The 23994-nt window shown below is 35.9% G+C and overlaps 1 protein-coding gene across 1 annotated transcript in view; it reads left to right on the plus strand.

The window, feature by feature from the left end:
* Window positions 1–23994, plus strand: part of PKHD1 (PKHD1 ciliary IPT domain containing fibrocystin/polyductin) — a 414612-nt gene that overhangs the window by 257737 nt on the left and 132881 nt on the right. Inside the window, exons 53-55 of the mRNA XM_070418435.1 lie at window positions 6135–6272; window positions 20024–20137; window positions 22462–22549. Of these exons, the coding sequence (XP_070274536.1) occupies window positions 6135–6272; window positions 20024–20137; window positions 22462–22549 (340 nt within the window). The remainder of the gene's footprint in view (window positions 1–6134; window positions 6273–20023; window positions 20138–22461; window positions 22550–23994) is intronic.

Genomic DNA, 23994 nt, shown 5'->3' on the forward strand with positions numbered 1-23994 from the left:
AGATACACTATTCACTGTGGAGCCTATAGTAAACAATCATGTACTATATACTTAAAAATGTGCTAAGAGGGTAGATCTTATGTTAAATGTTCTTATCACATAATAATAATATTAACTAATTAAAAAGGCAGGAGGAAACTTCTGAAGAGGTTGGATAGTTTATGGCATAGATTGTGGTGATGGTTACACAGGTATATACTTATCTCCAATCTGATTAAGTTGTATACATTAAATATATACAGCTTTTTGTATGTTAATTATTCATCAATATTTTTAAATATTAAAGTTGGTGTTTTTTAAAAAAGGCAACACCAAGTTGGCCATTTGAATTCTTTGAGGTCTTCTGGTGAGAACAACAGCATAATTTAATACCATTTTAAGATTGGAAAACAAAACAAAGAGAGCCTAGAATGAAAGAAGGCATAGATCCTTTTCTATTTTTGTGAAAACAGCAGCACCTTCTGGTCTTCTCCTTTCAGAATTTTGGATTCAGAGGATTGATATGATGTAGTTGGAAATTTTACTTAAAGAAATTCCTATTAAATAGATTTAAATATTTTTGAAGAACAGATGGTATAGACTAGAAGAAGAGATAAACACTGTATGTTAAACATTTTATTGATCAATTAAAATATCATAATTTAAAATGTTGCTTCTACTATGGGAATTATGTGTGTCTCTGTGTGATTGGAAAAGACAGAGAATGTGGGGAGTGGGATGAAAATTTATTATCCAGAATTTAAATTGGACTCTTCCCATGAGGTGAGTCCTTTCCTTCATTCCCCTATACACACACACACACACACACACACACACCAGGCAGATGGTTTTTTTCCCAAGGTTTAAGGAAGCAGCTTTTAGTCTTGAATCATGTGCCTCTGGGCACTTTGGAAAGTGCAACTTCTGCCTATTTTTAAGACAAGGATGTAAAAAGAAAGATAGGCAGAAAGAATAAAGAAACCACCTGTGTGGCTTTGATGAAAAAGGCAGGCCATAAAGTTAGCAGCACATGGATAAGAATTTAGTTATGGAAAGAATGCATCCTTATATTCCAGTACTTCTTTGTTCTGCTTTTTCTACTAGAGGATGATTTCTGGGTAAACACATACCATCACCTCTGTAAATTAGTCTACTTGACATTGATTTTTCCATCATGTTAACCTTGCATACCTGTGAATGATTTACGTATGAGAACGTCCATCCTTTTTTAGGAGTAGTTTTTTTTTTTATGACAATCTTTCTCATAAATTGTGATAAGACTATTTGGATGAATTGTTAGATTCACCAAAAGTTAAACAAGACTATAATGGAAAAACACACGCCACCTACTATTACTGAAAATATATCTTTAAAGTAGTCTCTTTAGAGTTGAAAGTATTCTTTTTAAAAAAGGAAGATTGCATCATTAGTGCTTCTAATGGCATTAAAACTTACTTTTGCATTGGTTCATATATTAACAGAAAAATATTATGGCCAAGACTGAATGTAGAAACAATCCCATTTATCATGGAAGCTACATCATTGGAAATAACAAGCCTACAAATAATTCTTGTATGTTCTTGTATGTCCTGCACTGCCCTTGCATGCCATCACTGTCCCTCGGAAGTCGGAAGTGGGTGCAGGCTGTGTTCCTGACAATAGCAGGGTTGTAGTGGAAACTGTCTTCACCACCTAAGTTATGGGGCCAGATACAGTGAACACCATACAAGCAAGCAGTGGGTCTGCCTGCCCTAAATTATGCCTGTTCATGTGACCCTATCATTATTCAACAGGATCTGTGCCCTTTGCCCTGGATCTCATTTCTACAGGGTTTAGACAAGTGTCAGACCCTTGCAATGCTGCACAATAGTAACCTTGATTCCCTGACTTTGCTGGGGGAAAATTTGAGTTTAAATCTAGTGTTGAAATTATCTGGAATGCTTTGTAACTATGGGAGTCAGACTCTTCCTGATACAAAAGAAGCCCTAGCCCTCAGTCAGAGATATCTGCCTTATAGTTGGCTCAGGCTTCCTGGTCTTAAGGACAGATGATGCATTTATAAAAACTAAAGACTCTTTGTTGTTTTTGTTGTTGCATTTGATACATGAGGATATTCAGATGATTCCTCTTTAGGTTTAAGTTTCAAGATATCATCTCTAAAGCTTTATCTTTCTAATTGTCAAAATACAACCCTTTCTGTAAACAAAACAAAACAAAACAGTTCTTGGCAAATGATACTAGAATAAAGATGGTGGGATATTTAGTGCTTTGTGGATGAACAAGTGGAAAGAGGGTATATTTTGGAACCAAGAGGCACCACTCCATGGCTGGTCTTAAGGTCCTTGGTGGGGGGGGGGGGGGGCGGGATGGGTGTGTGGGGGGGCAGGAAGCAGTCTTTAATTACATCTGGTACTCATGAATTCCTTTTGGAGTCTCTTTCCAGATCTGTTCCCCCATCAGCCTCCCATGGAGCAACAGAAATTCCAGATGGTTCCCTCCATATGCCAGTGCTCATTCTCTTAAGTAGGATAGATTGGTCATTGACAAAATAGGATAGAGTAGCCTTGGCCAAGTCAAGACAAGGTGAAAAGCAGTGGGCCACAGTTAACTTAGAGGTGCTCTACCATTCATATTTTTTAAAAAATATATTCCATTGATTTTTTACAGAGAGGAAGGGAGAGAGACAGAGAGCCAGAAACATCGATGATAGAGAAACATTGATCAGCTGCCTCCTGCACATCCCCCACCGGGGATGTGCCTACAACCCAGGCACATGCCCTTGACCAGAATCGAACCTGGGACCCTTCAGTCCGAAGGCCGATGCTCTATCCACTGAGCCAAACCGGTTTTGGCATACCATTCATATTTTTAAGTGGGTTGTATAAGTAACTTTCGGAGTGATTTTTCTGAAATGTCTTGAGTACTTTCATGGAAAGAATGCTACTTCTAGAGAATGTGGCACATTGATTCTAACTTTCTATACCCAGCACAAAGAGAAATCCTCTAAAACAGTGGTTCTCAACCTTGGCTGCACATTAGAATCACCTGGGAATCTTTTTAAAATCCTGATTTCTGGGCCTCATCCTCTGGAAATTCTGTTTCTTTGTTATGGGGTGGGGCCACAACATTAGTAACAAAGAAACAGAATTTCCGGAGGATGAGGCCCAGAAATCAGGATTTTAAAAAGATTCCCAGGTGATTCTAATGTGCAGCCTAGGTTGAGAACCACTGCTCTAAAACCTCCATTACAGCTGAGGGTTGGCCAATGTGAATTCACAGCTAATCTCTCTGGAGAGTGCATTAGGATTCATTATTTTGCTATTTACAATGATAGGTATAATCTGTGTTACAGTGATAAAAGGAGAATTCCTTTATAAAAAAATTTAGGGCATATGTTTATTTTTTATTACTCTAGCAGAATCTTGCTACAAGAAACACATTGATAGACTTGCTAGGATAGGAATGAAGGTAGGATCAAGCTCCACATAATGAAAAAGTATATTATCATTTCAGGTATATTGTATTGTATTTATTTGTTTGTCTTCATTTGATTATGGGAAACGTGTTACTCATCTTTGAATTCTCGCTACTCAGGAAGATATGGCACACAACGGAAAGAAAGGAGGAAAAATGAAAAGGTGAATAGGCAGATTTAGGGAATGGCAAAGGGAAGCTGGCACTGAAGGAAACAAGAGCATTGCCTCTACTCTTATCTTCATTCTATTTTCCTCTGATGGTTATTGGGCTTTACATGTGGTGGGTGTGTGCCCTGGAACATGTGTTCTTTGGTGTTGTTTTTGAGCACTTACTTTATGATAGGTATTGTTCCAAGTGCTGAGCAAGTAAAAGTGAGACTGGAAGCTATGGTCTCTGTTCTCATAGCACTTATAATAGTTAGGCTATCTGTGATTTGTGAGAAATTGCCTGTATATTTGGAGTGGGTAAGGCAATTAAATCAAAATATATCCTAAGGGAGTATGTGATAAAGACCAAAGGGAAATTTTAAATTCCATGCAATTGTCATAATTTAACTGAAAAGTATATTCAGAAAGGGCTAATATCATGCTTTGATGTGTCTATGAGCACTATGTGGATGAGAGAAAACATTTTTTGAAGCAATTTAATTGTTTTCTACAATTAGGCTCAACAGCCAAACAATGATAGAATAGGCCATAGGTTGGAAGACATAAAAGCCATTTGTAGAGAACTCAGAGGTGCTTGGATGAAATAATTTATCTTGCTTTTAAAGTCATAGTAAAGTCATGAACCCCAAAATGTATGCTAAACCTGGAACATTCTCTGTATTTTTCACTTTTTTGCATATTTTAAAGTATCAGAGATTAAATTGAAAAAAAATAATATATATACACTCCCCCTCCATCTGTTTAGCCTAATTATTCATTTTGTATTAGTTGCTAATAAACTCTGGAATTTGAAGGTGTGTAGGGAACTAAACTCAACAGACTTTGGCAACATTCACTTAACATCTTTATCTTTGATGTCACAATAAAAACTAGGGGTTTAAAAAATAGATGGTTTCTTCACTTAAGAAAGTGACAGTGGGAGAGAAAGACATAATTACACCGAGACCAACCCAGTGATAGTTGCCTCCTTACATACAATAATATGTATACAAAAAACAAACAAACAAACAAAAATAATAATATGTATACAGTTATAATAATGTATTTTAGTGCTCTATTATGGAAATTTACAGGGTTATCATTGGAGAGTGAAAGAGAGAGAGATTCCCATGGGGGAGTGGTGAATCCGATGGTGGGATTGGGAATGGCTTGCTAGCAGAGCTAAACCTTAGGTTGATTCTGACAGATGAGTGGGTGGTGCTGATGTTGTTGGATCGTGACCATACCTTGAGAACTACTGTTCTGTCCAACAAGGGAAAAGAGAGAGAACATAGAAGATAATTTATGGGACAGGCCTAGAGACACCACACTTCAATTCTGCCTCCATTTTATTGACTACACTTCAGTCACGTGACTTCATCTAACTGCAAAGGAAGCTGGAAAAGGTGGTCTGACCCAGGAGAAGGGAAGTGGTTGGTTTACAATCTTACAGACACTGCCACAGGAAGGCGTGGTTGCCTTACAGCTAGGAAAGTAGTCAGGACTAGAAAAGACAACTCACGAGAGGCTAATCTGGGGGGCAGATCCTTACGCATAGCAGTGTGCATTGTTTCCTGAAATAAAACATGAGGTTATGTTAAAAAATTTCTTTAAAAGTTACATGTGTCACTGATTATGGTACTTGAAATTTAAGCAGAAATATTTATTTGATATATTTAATTTGTGCCAAATTACTGCTAAGCCTCAGAAAGTAACACAATACTTGGGAATACATAAAATATTTTCTGTTTTAGTAAAAATTCTATGTTATTTCTTCTGAAGTTGGAAGGAAACTCTTTGTGAAAGAGAAAATGAAGAATAATGATTTTAAGTGTCCCATAAGCTCTACAGGCATGCCAAGCTAATAGACAATAGTGCAAATAATAAAAATATTCACATGTATTGAGCACATAGCAGACACTTTGCTTACGTGGTGGGAATTGGGCAATGTGAATGGTTAATTAGTATTGTATAAGCAGTTCAGATCATTTAACCCTCACAAAAACCCTATGAATAAAGCAGGTCATTATTATCCCCATTTCAAGGAGTAGATAACTGAGGTCAAGAGAGGTAAAGTTGTTGGTCCACATAGCCAATAAGTAGCAGAACTGGGATTCACATCCTAATATTCTGACTTCAGAGGCCAAGGTCGTATCTGTGATTCTCTCTATCTCTCTGAACTAGAGCCAAAGTTAAGGGACAGGGGGAAAGTGTAGGGACCTCATCTGTACATTTGCCCTAAAGTAGGCTTGGCCTAGCTCTTTGGGACCCAAGCAATGCCCTGTGGTCATAACACTTGGTTTGTTAACCAATGGCAGACTTTATTAGTCATGCCTTCTTTTTCTCTCCTGCCTCTTTACGAAGGCCTGATGTTTAAAACACTCTTTGTTCCTTCAGGTGCTGCACCTGTCCTGGAAGAGGTAGTAACTTAAGCAGCTCCCAAATTTCTTAAACTGCAGAGCAAATCACTGGAGAAGAGAAGGCAATTCTTGTTTTGGTTACATGTCTGAACAATTTCTTTTCCTCCTGCAGACAGGACTGTCCTTGTGGATACAGACCTTCCATTCCTCAAAGGCCTCTATGTGGTGGGGACTTTAGAGTTCCCTGTGGACAGAAGCCACGTTCTGAGTGTGGCCTGCATGGTCATAGCAGGCGGGGAGCTGAAAGTCGGTGAGTAAAGGGCATGAGGATTGGGAGCATAATGGGAATTAAGCCCTGTGAGAAAGGCCTTGAGAAATGATGGCATCATCCAGCCGGTTGCTTAATGGAGTTTGGGGGGCACTAAGACAAGGACCGAGTTTAACAACAAAGCTTTTCTTTGGCAAGATCTTGACACAGACGGGTAACTTTTATTGGTCATTTTCTCATGTCCACCCACTGACATCAGGATATGTTTCTGGTCCCAGAGTCCTCCTCCAGGCCACAGATCCATTCTCCCTTTAGTTCTTTGTAGGAGAATTTACCTGTAACTCACTTTTTCAGAAGATCTCCTAGGATGGATTTGTTATCCTTCGCTCAACTCACAGTAAAATTTCAATTGCTAGCCTAGTGCAGATCCTGGGGAAAACGGACTTGAAACAAAGCTTATGTGCTGATGCTTTACTGGGGCCACTGGCACTGGAGTGGGAGGAAAGGGAAAAGAATGAAGGAGAAAAGAGGGGACATCAAACACAAGTTGGCCACAGCTTCTCAAGGAAACATGACTATTTGCTTGGCTGTGTGATTTGCTTTAAGAGAAGCCTCTGTGGAACCAGCACATCTCGGAACAACAGGGAAGAAAGCTGGGGAGAAGGCATATCTGGTCCATCCGACAACCAACGAACTCCTGTCTTTCTTTGCTATGTTTGTGGCTCCTTATGCAGCCAGTGGAGAGCCCAGACACTCAGTGGGTGCTGGGAAGCTCCCTTAGCTGGGAAGTGAGGCATGCTACTGAGAATGAGGGACAGGCAGGATGGAATGGATCGGGGGTAGTGTATTAACCAGGACGGGTACATTGGCTTTCTTCAAACAAACAATCAAAAAACATGAGCTGCCACAGGTAGACTGTATGCTTGGAATTGTTGTAGGCAATAAGAGTACAGAAGTGAGAAGACATGTGCTCTGGCCCCAAAGAAACTACTTTTGAACTTGGTGGGGAATTCTACTTTGCTCTCCAACAGATTAAAAGAGAATTCCCAGAAACAATAATACCTTGCCCCAGAGAAATAAATCTCGGATGGTGAGGAAGTATTTAGATATATTGTTTGGGAATATCCAGATTTTAAAATTTTTGGCAGGAGAGCATTCTAGACCTAACTACCAAACCTTAATTACTCTAAGACAGTGATGGCGAACCTATGACACGCGAACTCATTTTTTTGGTTGATTTTTCTTTGTTAAATGGCATTTAAATATATAAAATAAATACCAAAAAGATAAGTCTTTGTTTTACTATGGTTGCAAATATTAAAAAATTTCTATATGTGACACGGCACCAGAGTTAAGTTAGGGTTTTTCAAAATGCTGATACGCCGAGCTCAAAAGGTTCGCCATCACTGCTCTAAGAGTATTCTTGAAAAATTGTGGTCAAGCCTCTTCTGGTGACAAAAATAAATAAATAAATAAATAAATAAATAAAATCAAAACCTTTTGAGAAAGCCTGCTCCCACTTTTTAAAATCCCATTAGAATTATTTTCCTACTATTAAGCCAAATTCTGTCTTCCTCTAATTTCTGTTGGTTCAAGTTCTTACTTGATCCCTATAAGATGAGTATCAAATTCCCTTCCCTTCGATAGTCCTTTATTCACACTTTCTTGCATCTTCTGTTTTTCAGGTTATGCAGTTTCTATTACTTTAACCACAGCTAAATAATAGTTACTTTAATAATTATATTATTTAGTTATAGTGTTTTAAAATAATTTTTATTTTTTTCAGTCTATTGTACAATACTGGAAAATACAGAAGAGCAATAGAAAATTATATAAAAGAAATCAAGTATTCACTCATATTCCCAAATATAAAGATAATCACAATAAACATTTTGTAATCTTGTCTTGAATTTTTCCTACATGTGCACAGCTACATGCACACACACACACACACACACACTTTAACAGGTATACAGTTTGTTAATATTTTTGATCCTTTGTTATCACTGTGAACATTTTCCCAACTTGTTCTATTTCTAAGGCATATTTTTAAAATGTTGGAGTAACTTTGGTTAATAACATTATATAAATTTCAGGTGTACACCTTTATAATACAATTTTATAATTCAATTGTATACCCTATCATGTGCTTGCCACCTGAAATCAAATCTCCTGTGTCACCTTGGATTTGACCCCCTTTGCCCTTTTCATCCTCCCCAATCCCCTTTTCCCTCTGCTAACCACCATTATGTTGTTTATATCTATGAATCTGGGTTTTTATTTGTTTATTTTGTTTATTCAGTTATTGCTTTTTGTTTTATATCCCCAAATCATATGGTTTTTGTCCTTTCCCATCTGACTTATTTCACTTAGCATAATACACTCAAGATTCATCCATGTTGTTGAAAATAGCAATATATTTTGTTGTGTGGCTGAGTAGTATTTCAATATATATGTATCACATCTTCTTTATCCAATCATCCAGTGGAGGACACTTGTGTTGTTTCTATGTCTTGACTATTGTAAATGATGCACCAATGAACATAGGAGATTTGATGTTCACGTTTTAAGTGTAGGGAGACTGAATGTGTTATAAGAAAAAAGAATTGAGCTGAAAGACAGATTTATATGTGACCATTCACTTATTATACACTGGCCAGTCACACAGCAAATTATCAGAAGCCAAATTTCTCCACATAATGTATAAGACCAAGAAGCTTCATGGGCCATCACTATACTATAAATCCTACAATCCAGACATTCCCATTCCCTACCATTTCCTGGAGGCATAATGCTCATCCACAAATATATGCCTTTTCAGATCTATCCCTTTATCTTTAAACCCCTCCAGTTTGGAAGTGGTGACACTTCCAATTCTGTTTTTACCAGTTTGTCTCCACTACTTCACTGAGACATCTCTTGAAAGCTAGGTTCACAACTTCTATATCTGTGCATTTAACCTCTCCCATGGCACCAGCCTCATGGTAGGCAGTGAAGAAACAGATGATGAATGAAAGAATGGACACACAAGTGAAATACTTTAAGCTCATCAAACTAATGAGATAACCACTGAACAAAGAATGATATTGAATTTGGCATTTGCGACACAGCTGCAGCCCTCTAAGCAAAGCTTTGATCTTAAACCTCCCTTCTAATGCTAGCATTATTATTATACTCTACTAAAAGTCAATTGATACCTTTTACCAGCACCAGCTGCCTTAGAAGCAGGACCACCAAGAAATATAATTCCACAATGTTGGGACTTAGATCAAAATGCATCAGAGGGTAGACATACTCTGGCAGTGTTTCGTACCAATGTCCACATCTATTAAGTTCACTTACTAACTAGTGTTATTATCTATTTCATGTTGGGATTTCTTTGGGGTGTGGTAGAATTGGACAGATGGGTTGAAAGTCTTCCTTCAGGCATAATACACATAGGATTGAGCAGATGGGTTCCCATAATCAAACGTTAGGCCTGACAGAGCAGGGAGAAAAAGAATACAGCATTGTCTAGTAATGGATAAAAATATAGTCGGGAATGGATAAGTTTAAAAATAAGATTTTATATATACAAATCAACAGTGGACAGTGGCACAGTGGCACTTCTCTTCAAAAGTACAGATTTTCAGGCAACAGGTTTTGTTACAATGACAAATAACTTCAAAAATGAAAGAAGTCTAATTATAGCAATGGAAAGTGTGAACTTGAAATAAATTTTCTAGTAACAAAAACAAGGCTCAGTTTTATTTAATATTTCTATTAATTACCTGGATGGGGATATTATAAAATATTAAACAAATGAGCAAATGGTATTAATCTGGGAGGAAAAGATTAGAATCCAAAAGGATTCCACAATAAGGGTAAGATAGATGAAATAATAAAATATAGAGATAAGTAAAAAATATTATACTTACAGAACAGAGAACCCAGAAATCGACCCAAGCCATTATGCTCAATTAATATTTGACAAAGGAGGCAAGAGCATACAATGGAGTCAAGACAGTCTCTTCAATAAGTGGTGTTGGGAAAATTGGACAGATACATGCAAAAAAATTAAACTAGACCACCAACTTATGCCATACACAAAAATAAATTCAAAATGGATAAAAGACTTAAACGTAAGACGGGAAACCATAAAAATCTTAGAAGAAGCCACAGGGAGCAAAATATCAGACATATCTCATAGCAATATGTCTACTGAAACATCTCCTAGACCTAGGACAATGGAAATGAAGGAGGACATGAACAAGTGGGGCTACATAAAAATAAAAAGCTTCTGCACAGAAAAACAAACCATCAACAAAATAACAAGAAAGTCCACTGCAGGGAGAACATATTTGCCAATGTGACATCTGCTAAGGGTTTAATCTCCAAAATTTATAGGGAACTCATACAACTTAACAAAAGGAAGATAAACAATCCAATCAAAACATGGGCAAAGAACCTAAATAGACACTTCTTGAAAGTGGACATACAGAAGGACAAGAGACATATGAAAAAAATGCTCAAAGTCACTAATCATCCGAGAGATGTAAATCCAAACAACAATGAGGTACCATCTCACAACTATCAGAATGGTTATCATCAACAAACGACAAGTGCTAGTGAGCATGTGGAGAAAAAGGAACCCTCATACATTGCTGGTGGGAATGCAGACTAGTGCAGCCACTGTGCAAAACAGTATGGAATTTCCTCAAAAAATTAAAAATGGAACTCTCATTTGACCCAGTGATCCCACTTCTAGGAATATATCCCAAGATCAGAAACACCAATCAGAAAGGATATATGCACTCCTATGTTTATAGCAGCACAATTTACAATAGCTAAATTTGGAAACAGCCTAAGTGCTCATCAGCAGATGAGTGGATTAAAAAACAGTGCTACATCTACACAATGGAATACTATGCTGCTTTAAAAAGGAAGGATCTCCTACCATTTGCAACAGCATGGATGGACCTTGAGAGTGTTATGCTAAGAGAAATAAGTCAGAGAAAGATAGATATCACATGATCTCACTCATTTGTGGAATATAATAAACTACATAAATTGATGAACAAAAACAGATCCGGAGACAGAGAAGCGTAGATCAAATGTTCAAATCTCAGAGGGAAGGTAGAGGAGGGTGGGGGTAAGGGGGAGAGATCAACCAAGGGACTTGTATGCATGCATATAAGCCTAACAAATGGACACAGACACCAGGCAGGGAGGGGGGGGTGAGGGCATGAGGGGGGACAATGGGGGAGATTAGGACACATATGTAATACCTTAATCAATAAAGAAAAAAAACACACGAACATCTGTGAGGAAGGAATTATAGCGTTAATATATAAATGACTACAGTGTTTTTGCTCCTGTATGAAATGAACAAAATGAGGGTAGAAACATATTGGAAAACTTGGTGATCTTGTACAAATCCCAAGTATTTTCAATTTTTAATCTGTCTAGGAGAGAAAAACACATAAAAATGCCTGACTCAAATCCTGTACAATGGGTATTGATTTATGATTAAATGTTTGTATTTCTTTGTTCATGAATAGTTGTCTGAACTAATCTTTTTCATTAGTGTCTCTTAGATAAGTCATCATTTTTATGCTTTAACATATGTTCCTTGCTATCTTTGATATCAATAATATTAACATGTTACTTATCCAAATGTTCAGCTTGGGTAGTGTTTTAATCTCATACTTTTAAAATTGCAAATAGGAAATTCTCTTGTGATAGCTTGTAGGAGGATTTCAGAGAACTATAACCACTAATAATTAATTTGTGTCTTTAGAGCTAAATAGAACCCTCCTTGATCCTTAAGCAAGCAATGCCTGCCCCACAAATCAATGTCCCTGAGGACTCATCAGCTCAGTGTTCCTGTGGCCTGTTACAACCAGGTCACGTGGTGTGCTGCCCAGTCCCTTGGTAATTAGCTAGGAACTGGATTTTTATCCTAAAACTTGTCACATATTGTTTTGCAGAGCCAATGATGGGTATTTGTCAGTCTGTCTGGCATTTGTAGCTAGGAGCCTAAGGTCATCATTAGCACATGACTTTGATTGTCAGGAAATGAAGTACTAGGTGTATGGAAGTTTCTTTCATTGCTTCCATGATTGGGACTTTCTCAATCTTAAAGAAGAGGAAAAATCCATACACAGTTTATTGCCTTCCAAACTGACAATTCTGTAAAACTTATTGGGTGATTAAGTAATAAGGAGACAAACCAGAGAAAAGTGTAGATTAAAACATAACCTCCAGCCTAAAGCCACAATACCCAGTAGTCAGACTTATTGAGTAGCCAGAGAGAGTCTTGTATCTTGTGGTGATGTTTGTTTAAAAATAACATATTAAGTTAAAAAACAAAAAAAATACGTCTTTCAAGTTTAACAACAATTAGAAAAAAACCCACATATTTAGTGTGTAAATACAAGTGTACCTAGATATTTGCAAAATAAATGGCTTATAAATAGCTAATGTGTGTCATTAGTTAACAGATCAGTTTCTGTTTGCACTGACAGTTCTCCAATCAAATCACTAGTTAGCTGAAAAAAATCAAACATTGACATCAAAGGGATGTGACTTTTAAATATTGTACTTCTTTAATAATAAGTGAAAACGTGTAAAAGCTTTGTTTTTACAGGTTCACTAAACACTGAATTCCATTTCTCGTTGTCTCTAAGAAGGCTGGTATCTAATAGTCAAGTAATACATATTTCAAAAATAAAATTAAGCATATAAATATCTGTTTATTTTTCCATGGATATTAGTTCTCTAACAGACATATTCTCTCTCTCTCTCTCTCTCTCTCTCTCTCTATATATATATATATATATATATGAAGCAAAACATGGACACAAGAAATAATCCTGTCTTGTTAGACTACCAAACACATTTACATTAATCATCTTTACTTTAATATTTTCTAAATTAGTTTTTCCCAAACTATATTTTGGACTCTTGAACTTCTTACCACAATAACATAAAATTTCTTAGAAATTTATTATTTTCAAATTACTAAATGGTTAATTATATAATACATAAATAATTGTTAAACTTAATTATTTTTGCATGAAAAAACTAAATAATTTTAAGCAAACAGGGGAATAAGTGAGTGAATGTATAATTTGTTGGTTATTAAACTCTTGTAAGAGTGTTTGAGTTTGAAAGGAATTTAATTGTCTTTCTTGCTGTTCCTTGGACTGGACATTCAAATAAGTGATCACCTATTTATTTACTTTTGAAATGTCTAGTTTTTAGCACTTTAGGGATAGGATATTACTTGCTAAAAATAATTTGCCTTTTTCTTCATTTCCAAATTAAACTTTGGAATGTTTTATTTCTTCATTGTCACTACTATTATTTTTTAAATATTATTACTACTAAGAGCCAACATTAAAAAAATTAAATTGATTTGAGAGAGAGAGAGAGAGAGAGAGAGAGACATCAATATGAAGAAAAACATTGGTCCGTACTGGGGATTGAACCCATCACCTTTTTGTATATAGGATGCAGTATTCCAACCAACTGAGCCACACCAGCTAGGGCTAAGACCCAGCATTTAAAAAAAACACAGGTATTATATGCAGATACTGTGCCATGTATTATTGACATGCACTAAATTACTTAACTCTCACAAAAAAATAAAATGGATGCTACTATGTGCCTATTTTATACTGGCAGAAACTGAGGTTTACAGAAATGAATTTGTTCAACCTTACTTAAGAAGTTTTAAGAATTTTTATACATCTTTGCAAGCATGTGAATTGATAAATTATATTAACTTTTACTTCATATTCTATCAATTGTTGATAAATTGAAAGGCCTCATTGATGATAAAAATTTGTCAGCCTGAATTAGACATTATTTTAACATATTTTTATTCCATTTGGGTTAAATGCTATTCCATCCCCCCCCCCATGAGATTGATTCTATTGGGAAGGGTTGTTTTAGGAATCAGTGGGTCTTGGGTACACACTGAGAATTAAAAGCTAATTCAAAATAAAATATGCTTCACATTTTAACTGGTTCAACACTATTTGCTAGTTTAGGTCTGATAAGAAAGGATGTTCTGGCATCTCTGCTCTGAAGAAAATAGCTATAGCACCACATGAGAAAAATAATTATGTTCCAGTTACAAGCTCAACTTCCAAAGTCATTACTGTATAACGTATTTCTGAGGACAGGAGAAAATGTATAAAACTGTAACTTTGGGAGGTAATTTCTTAACCTATCATTCATATGCAATCATGATATTTATTAAATTTCAAGGTTAACTTGGACAGAAATAGATATTATTTACAAACTAGAGGCCCTGTGTGCCCGGGTAGGGTACCTAGGCCTGGCCGGCGATCAAGGCTGATCTGTGGGGTGACCGGTGGGGTGATCAAGGGGCCCCCTGCTGGCAACCGCCTTGGCTCACCTGGGGCCTGCATGCTGGGGTCAGCTCCTGCATTGAGTGTCTGCCCCCTGGTGGTCAGTGCACGTCATAGTGACTGGTTGTTCCGCCCGTCATTCTGCTGTTTGGTCGATTTGCATATTAGGCTTTTATTATATAGGATACAATCTGTTGTTTTGGAGTTAGTGAACAGGACCTGCAAAAAAGTTTATTAAGGAGATGTGTCTTAAAATTTGGTCAGTATAGATTAAATGTATGCAGTTTTTTTAATATCAATTAATAAAGCTATGAACAAATGTAATGGCATGGAGAAGCAGAAAAACAAATATAATTTTGGTCAATTTCCATTTTTTTTTTATCAACAAATACCTATTGAAGACTGTCCTTAGAACATATAATAATCAGTTAAGAAATTTTTATTATTTTGTTACTATGATGCACATGTACAGAAAAGTTTAAAAAATACATAGCTGAATTAAACACTATAAATCCATTCCAATAGGTATATAGTGGAGCCTCATTGTTGGTTTAACTTGCATTTCTCTAATTTCTAATGTGATTGAATAGTTTTAAAATTTTACTGTTTATTTTATATGTTGTTTTGTGAAGTGGCTATTTTCTTACCCTTTTATGATAGATGTTTTATATTGATTTATTGAAGTTTTATATGTTTTGGAATGTACTTTTTGTTTGTTACATGTATTACAAATATTTTTGTATACTCTGTAGATTGTTCTTTTTATTCTCTTAATGATATTTCTAAATAATTGAAAAATCTTTATTTTAAAATAGTTTATTTTGTAAACCTTTTTAAATATGAGTTGTGCACTTTGACTAAACAATGGTCAGTAAGCATATGCTGTATGATTCCAATCATTTTAAATATGTTAAAATGATTGGAATCATAGGGTCATAGAGTCATCATGTAATTAAGCTTTAAGGTCATCATATAATTAATATTTGTGAAAGTCTATGGAATGCTTGAAAAGAATATTATGCATGATATCAAGTTTGCTAGTTGTACTATTCCAAACTTTATTTTTGTTTATTTTATAAACACTTGTATTTAATTTACCACTGTTATTATGGATATATCTATTTCTTCATTGAAATTCTGTCATTTTTTTGCTTTATTTATTCTAAAGCTATGATGCAAGGCATAGCCATGCGTAACATTATTATAGCACTAGAGCCCCGGTGCATGAATTGGTGCATGGATGGGGTCCCTTGGCCAGGCTGGCAATTGAGGCCTATCCGGGGGTGGGTTAGCTGGCCAGGGGGAGGGACCACGGGAAGTTGGCGGGGGGAGGAGGGACCATGGGAGGTTGGCCGGCAGGGGGGGCTGGGGGAGGTTGGCCAGTTTCTCCCCCTCCCCCAATCAGAGTCGATGGGGAGGCCAGCCAGGGGGAGGGGTAGTGGTTGGTTGGCCGTGGGAGTGCACTGACCACCAGGGGGCAGCTACTGCATTGAGCATCTGCCCCCTGGTGGTCAGTGTGCATCATAGCGACTGGTTGCTTGGTCGTTTCAGTCATTCTGGTCATTCAGTTGTAATGGTCGCTTAGGCTTTTATATATATAGATTGGCGAAATGAGTCTTTTTAACTGTACAGTATTCCTCTTTATTTCTGATTGCTTTCTGCAAGAGAATTGGTTAAAGTGACCTAGTTCACCATTTCTGGGATAAAATAAATGAACACTCCTTCCAATACACAGTCACCTCTCTGCATTAGCTCACTGTGAAGGGAAGGGAAGTCGGATCAAAGGCACTCACGATACAGTATGGAAGTATTGGGCGAAAACACACTATGCTTTGATAGCCCATAGAGGACCACCTAACCCACACTTAATTGACAAGGAAGGGTCCCAGAGGGAGTGGTGTCTGAAGTGGGTTTGGGCTTGCTTAGGGAATTATGTGGCTCATCTATTGAGCATGTCCAGGAAGTAGGGGAAAAAGAGGGTTCTAAATAAACAAACTTGTTTCCAATTGTGTACTATTTCAAAGTGTTTTCAAATGTTTGTGATTATAACTAGACTAGAGGCTTGGTGCACGGATTCGTGCACCGGTGTGGTCCCTTGGCCTGGCCTGTGCCCTCTTGCAATCTCCGAGACTCCGTGGGGGATGTCGGATAGCCAGTTTCAGCCCAATCCCCGCAGGCCCACTCCAGACAGGAGGGACCGTGATCCTGTGCATTGAGTGTCTGTCCCCTGGTGGTCAGTTTGCATCATAGCCACCGGTCTTCCAGTCATTCAGTCGCTTAGGCTTTTATACATATAAAAATAATACTGCAGTGAGGCACTTAGGGCCTTCATCTGTCTACCTTCCACACTATTTCTTTAGGACAAGTTCCTTGAAGGAAAATTACTGCAGCAAGGGGCACGAGCTTGTTTATCCACAAAAGGGGGCACGTAATTCAATATCATAGAAGACTTTTAGAAAGAAATTATAGCAAAGCTACGTTTTGAGGGATGATTCTGATTTAGATAGGACAAAGGTAAGTGACCTCAAAGCCTGGGGCAGCTCGTGTGCAGAGGAGGGAGCGGAGGGGATCATGAGTGACTGGGTGTGGATTGGCTTAGTTACAAGGTGTGGGGGTCATGTTGGGAGAGTGGGCTTACATGCAAACTATGTTTATTTCTGATTTTATAGAAAAGGTTTAATTAATGAAATAATATAAGCTCCTTTTCCGTTTTTCTTACCCTTGAAGCTCATGGAATCCATTTGTAGCATATTCCTCAAATCATTATAATGGTTATCTGTCGTATAGCAGAATGTATTTTCTTCCACCTCCCCAGGTGATTTTACATCTGGAATGTATTCTGTTCCCCTCCATTGCCCACGATCATACTAAGTAATGGTAACTTCCCTTTACTTCATTCCTATTCATCTATTTGCACATGACCCACACGGTACTTATTAAGTTGAAGCCCACTTTCACCACTTATTTGCTGTGTAATTTTTGATAAGTTACTTAACCTCTCTTTGCCTCAGTTTCCTCATGAAAACCTCAACAATATCCATCACAGGGTTGTCAGAGTTAAATAAAATCATGTATGCGTAAACACCTGGCACCTCTTTGCAGCACAATGGCAACGATTTTCCCTCCATTTTGAGTATATCTAAATTCGTCCAGGTTGAAAATGCCTTTTGCTACGGTTTCCAGCAGTGCCAGGCAGCTTCAGAAAGGAAAATCAGAGAGGAACAGCATTATCCTGAGAGCCTTCTGTGAGAGGTGGCTACTCTCATTTAGGAGCAAAGCCCACCTGGAGAGAGCGCTCACCTTTCTTTGATTGATAGATTTGAGAATAAAATGAGGATCCAGCCTTCAGGGCTTTCCATTCACCAGCTTTTACAAATTTAAGATGCACTTCATTTTAATGATAAAATTACATATATATATATCTCCCTTCTCTTAGGTCACTCTTGCCTTCTTCCTGCTCAGTTCCTATCCTGCACCTTTCCCCTCCCCCACATCACAGAACAAATCCAAACTCTGGTGATTTGAGATACCCCAAGATCTCGGGGTGGGGGAGAGGGGGGCTGACTAATTTTGCCCAGACTTTCTGTGGAAGCTGCACATATGCTGCCGTTTTGAGTTGCATAATTGATTCAATCTCTGATTTTAGAGGAACGCTGAACTCCTTTTGTGGGACGCTGCATACATTTCTCTAGGGCAAAAACTGCCCTACTTTTTTCTCTCTGGTATCTGTTTAGTGCTAGGCCATTTTCCTCCTAAGAATCTAAACTACCCTCCGTGAAATAAATGAAATCACAGTTGGAAAACGGCTTACTGGACAGACTTATAACCACAAGATAAGAGCTACACCACACGCATTTTCTTAACGTTCTCCTCTTTCCCCGCTTGCTTTCTGTTTGCTCTGGAACAGCTTGGTGTTGGCTAAAAGGGTATGCTGGTCGCTCGGCTGAGGGTTGGCATTACCTGCATGGACAGCAGCTGCCTTGGCATCTCATTGGGAACACAGGCTGTGGGGTCTAACCCTTGCTTGCCCCTGGACCTACTGTGCAACTCTAAGCAGATGTACTTCCTCTCTGAGCTTTACCTTCAGCAGTCCCTGGTAGACTAATGTCTGCACTCCTGGGCTATACAGATAGGTATGTAGCAAGCTGCAAACTCACATTGAGCCTTTTGGTTAACCAGGTGTATGTGAAGTGCCATCTAGGGAAGATGACTTTATGCCCTCTGAAAGGCCACTTAACCACAATGACAACCCGGCAATTTTAAGCTTACCACTTACTTCATACTGTACTTGGCAACCTTACTTTTGGTTATGTTTTCAAGAATTTCTAACTGGAAAGTCTTGTTTGAGAGCAGATGTCTTTTATAAACCTGTTTGATCCAGTGTGTAGTTTGGAGACTATCTTTTCATCAGGTGCTTCTTGAATAAACTGATTTTTTTTTGTCATATTTTCTTTACTCTAAGAAGAAAATAACATTTGTTAGGTCCATACTCAGTACCACTATTTGAGCAAATCCCCCAAAGAATTCTCATACTATAAAACTGATGAACTCTACTGTTTACATCAAGGGAATAATGTCAGAAGCTATTTCCAACTGATGTCTATTATAGCCTGAATGGATTGTGTCATTATGCTGCTAAAAGAATTTAGGCTTAGAAAACAGCTTTTTACTTTTTAATAGGAAACTTAGCATAAACAGATTATTGTTCAAATTCAGATCTGTTACTTACCAGTTGGATAAATTTGGTCAAGTCCCTGAACCGCTAAGCCTCATTTATATATGAATATTTGAAATTGAGATAAGAATCATACTTTTCAGGTTTGTTCTGAAGATTAAATGCTAAAATGCTATAAAGCCAGTCATAGACATGCATCAGCCAGGTTTTGCTGTAGTGACCATGAGTAAGAAATAATCCATGAACCTAAGTGACATACCACAACAAATATCAATGTTAGACTTAGTTGGAATTGCTTCCAGCTTGTGTGTTCTCTTCAGATCTGTTAGGTTTGTGTGTTTTTTTCAGTCAGGTACTAGAGACTAAAAAAAAAATTAAAGAATATGCCTTTCATAGTGAAAATTTGCCAAGCAACTTAAAGCATCAATTCAGAACTGGCATTTCTATCACCTCCACACAAATTTTATTGGCCAATACAAATCACATGACCAAGCTAAATACTAGTAGGTCAGGAAGATATACTCTGCCCTAATTGAAAAAAAAGTGTATTTTTGCTGAATGGTTAGCCAAATCCCTTCAGAGCTTACTGTATCTCATTTTCCCTCCTTTTCTTATTTCATCTGTGTGACCATTGGCTCTTCACCATATAGTCTACTCGATAGCATCTACTTTCATTTCTGAAATTACATCACAACTTTTCCTCTCTCTCTCTTTTAATTTCAAATTTTTTTAAAAGATATACTTTTCTTTGTAAATAGGTACTTTGGAAAATCCCTTACAAAAAGAACAAAAGCTTCTGATTCTCCTTAGAACCTCAGAGGGAGTCTTTTGTGACCGTTTCAATGGAATTCATATTGATCCAGGAACAATCGGTAAGAGTAAAATAAGTTTTTATTAAAAATGAAATATGTGTGTGTTTGTGTGATAAAGCACCATTCATATATTGGAACATCTACTAAATTCCAGTCACTGTTTTGGATAATTTATATTTATTTTATTTACCAGCTCTCCTGTAAGCAGTGCCCATTTTACAAATGATGAACAATATGTGAAAAAGGCCATATAGCTGGACAGTGTCAGAATTTAGAATCATATCCAGATGAGCAGACACCAAAATCTAGACTAAGAGTCTGTATTATTAATTGTAAATACCATGTAATTATTGATATATTTTTATTACATTTTTAATTTTAAAATTATTTTTAATAAATATATTGGGGTGACATTGGTTAAAAAGATGACATAGTTTCAAGTGTGCATTTCTATGACATATGATCTGTATATTGCAAGTTAAGAACCATATGATTTCACTCATATGAGGGATAGAAAACTGAAAGCAGCAAATGAACAAATAAGGAAAACAAAAGCTCATATACACAGACAACAGTATGGTGGTTACCAGAAGGAATGGGAGTCAGGGGTTGTAAAGGGTAGGGGGAGTCGAATATAGGGTCACTGAAGATATACTTTTTAAAACTGAGAGATCTATAAATTACAAAGAAAGATTTACTATTGACAGTTTCTCCATTTGATACTGCCACAACACCAAATCTTATTTTAAAATTGCTCTACAGGAGATCATAGAAACTGTGACCGGTCTTGTATAACATGTTGTAAGAGCCACACAATAACTCAGTTTTAAGGTATAGCAATAAGGGACTGTTTATCAGATTTCTAGTATTTTCTCACTGACTCTGTATGTCATTACTAATTGCATAAAATATCAGTGACTCAGTAAAATGGAAACAAACATGTTAGGATAGTTTGAAGTTTGGTAACTTAGTTCCATAATGTGTAAACTTTTGATGATTGTGAATGATCAAGAAATCTACTTTTCTAGTCAATTAAATTTTTTGGATAATTCAAATTTAAGAAAATAAACTGTTAGGGTATTTTGTTTGTTTGTTTTTGGTTGTTGTTAAAATCTTTTGTTGTTGGCAATTCTCTAAATTACTTCATATTTCTTCTTCTGAAGAAATTGGTTACCATATTTAACCAATAGTGAAAAAGGTGGAATTTTAAAATGATGATAATAATGATAATGGTATCTTCTAAAACTTTTATATACATATGATTATTATTAGGAAATATTGATTCCTGGACATATGCTGAAATTCAGAGTGTTTTTTACATTTCCATTCATTCTAATTTTAGTTTTATTATCTTCTGGCTTTTCTTTGAATTAGAGTATGGAAAAAATTAAGGATATTGACATAAATAGTTGGTTAAACTTCCATTATTTGAAACTTTTTTGTTTTACATAAGATGAAAACTTAAGGCATGTTATTTGTACCTTACTGGTGTTTGTTTCTTTTATTCATGTTTTATGCTAAAATTTATAAGATCTTTAGCATTCAAGATTCATGATTTGCAACAAAATTGGGTACAACAGTACAGGGGTATGTAGACAATTCTTTGGAAAATATTTGAAGAAAATATTAGAACTCCTATTCAAATAAATATGAATATACTCATACATATGTATATTTAGTTAAATAAATATACATGCAGTAGGAGTATATAACCATAATTTTGTTACTGCTTGAGTTCATGCCCAAAACATTTTTAGATCACTAGGATATGAGGAATTGAGCTTCACGTAATTTTAAAACATATAAGAGAAAAGACCTGAAGGGATAAAACTGGACTGCAACAAGCAAGACCTTGGCAAGACTTTAATTTATGAGTCTTAAATTATATTTTGAAACAAAGGAGCTAGAGATCTCTTCTTTGATATCTGTAATAAAGAAATATAGGTCTAACCACTGAAAACAAAGTTAATAGCACCAAATCTATTTCCTTAGGAAATAATAAATTACTCTTGCCTTTTGGAAAATCTAGTATATAACATAAAATATCAAAACCAGTTAACTTCCAACCAAATTGCAGATGGTGTGGAGTCACTTAATGGTGGAAATCTAATTAGTTAGCCATTAGTGTGGTCTATTTCCCAACTGTTGGATTACTAGATGTGATGTGCATGCATTTTTTCTATAACTTTTGAGAGAGTGCGTTTCATGTCCATGTGAGATATATTTGACCTGCTAAAAACAGAACACTAAAATACTCTTTTTCTGATAAGTGTACATCTTTATATGGAGTTTCTATATCACATATCTTGCCCAATTACCTCTATAATGAGTTTTACTCATGTTTCCTTAATTCATCTGAAGAATTTTGCTTATTTTATTTTCAGGAGTTTATGGGAAACTTCAGCTTCACAGTGCTTATCCCAAGAAATCCTGGACACGGCTTGGGGCTGACATTGCTTCAGGCAATGAGAGGTAAGGAATGAGAGTAAGTTACGATATATTTCTTGGTTTAGTTTGCTTCTGCTTGATGTTTTGTTATGACATAAAATTAAATTTTAGATTAATAATTATAATTCAAGGATAAATAAATGAAAAAAAGGAGACCAGAAGGGATTATGGAAATTTCTGAAAAGTAATAGAGAAAAAATAAAACAAGTAAAAGGCAGGGGAGAACATAGTTTATTTAAGGAATTAATTTTAGTTAACACATGTTTACAGCTATCAACAAATCTTTAAAAATATCAATTCTATGAGTTAATAGATGATGTATAAGGTGGAACCATTATAGTCTGAATTGAAATGGTAGGTGATTAAGAGAGAGATGAAAATAAATTAAGAGTGAGATGAAGCATATGAAGAATATTATAGAATTGAAAAGGTAGTAATATAATTTAATAATATTGGAGGAGTAAAGGATGAAATTATCACTGCCTCAAACTACAGAGGTAATATGGAGAACAAACCGGTGGAATTTACCTGAATGCAGAATAAAAGGTCAGGAGATAAAAATAATAAAAGAGAAGGTATTAAAAATAGAAAACAGAAATTAGAAAGTTTATGCAGGTAATTGCTCTTTTTAATAAGAGCCCAGAATAACTACAACAGAAAGAATAGTGAAAACTGTAAATGAAATGTGCATAGCAAACTTTGGAATAGTTACATTTAATTTGAACAGAGCAACATCAAGAGCAATGATTGCTACATATTCTCATAGTATAAGAAAAAAGAGTGGAAAAGTAAAAGAAAAACAGAAGGAGGCATGAAACTTGCTAATCATAGAATTTTTTACATCATTAAAGGTAGGATGATAGTGGAGCAAAACCAATATATGTTTAAGGAAAAAAAGATTATGGACTCTATGCCTAAAAAAAAGATATTGTTTTGCTTAGCAAGACAAGACCTGAAATAAATGGACAAAAGAGATTAATAAAGAGATTAAACTGAACATAAAATTCAAGAATAAAAATAAAATTTTAAAAAATATATAAAAGTATATATATTTTATAGATTAAAGGTAAACATTGAAGTAAATTTAATACTACAAATACAGTTGTTAAAGTAAGGAAAATTCTAATTGTTTCTGTAATTTTGAAAAGTTAATGTATTAGTCAGGGTTTTATATATATGTATATATATATATATATTAGTTCGTTGTGTGTGTGGATGATACTGGTTATATATATATATATATATATACATCTATAATATATATGCAAAGATGTATTTCAATTAAATATTGAAATGAATAATTTAAAAAAATGAAAGCAAAAACCTCAAAATTAGTCAAAAGAAAAAATCAAATTAAATATATACAATTGGTCAAATAAATATATTTTATATTAATAAAGATTTCAATCTCCAATGAGACCCCAATATCAGAAAAGTTTTATACAAGATAACAATATAGAACTATCCTA

Source organism: Myotis yumanensis, unplaced genomic scaffold (assembly GCF_028538775.1).
Source record: "Myotis yumanensis isolate MYYU_CA2020_CCGP unplaced genomic scaffold, mMyoYum1.0.hap1 SCAF_6, whole genome shotgun sequence".
NCBI lineage: Eukaryota > Metazoa > Chordata > Mammalia > Chiroptera > Vespertilionidae > Myotis > Myotis yumanensis.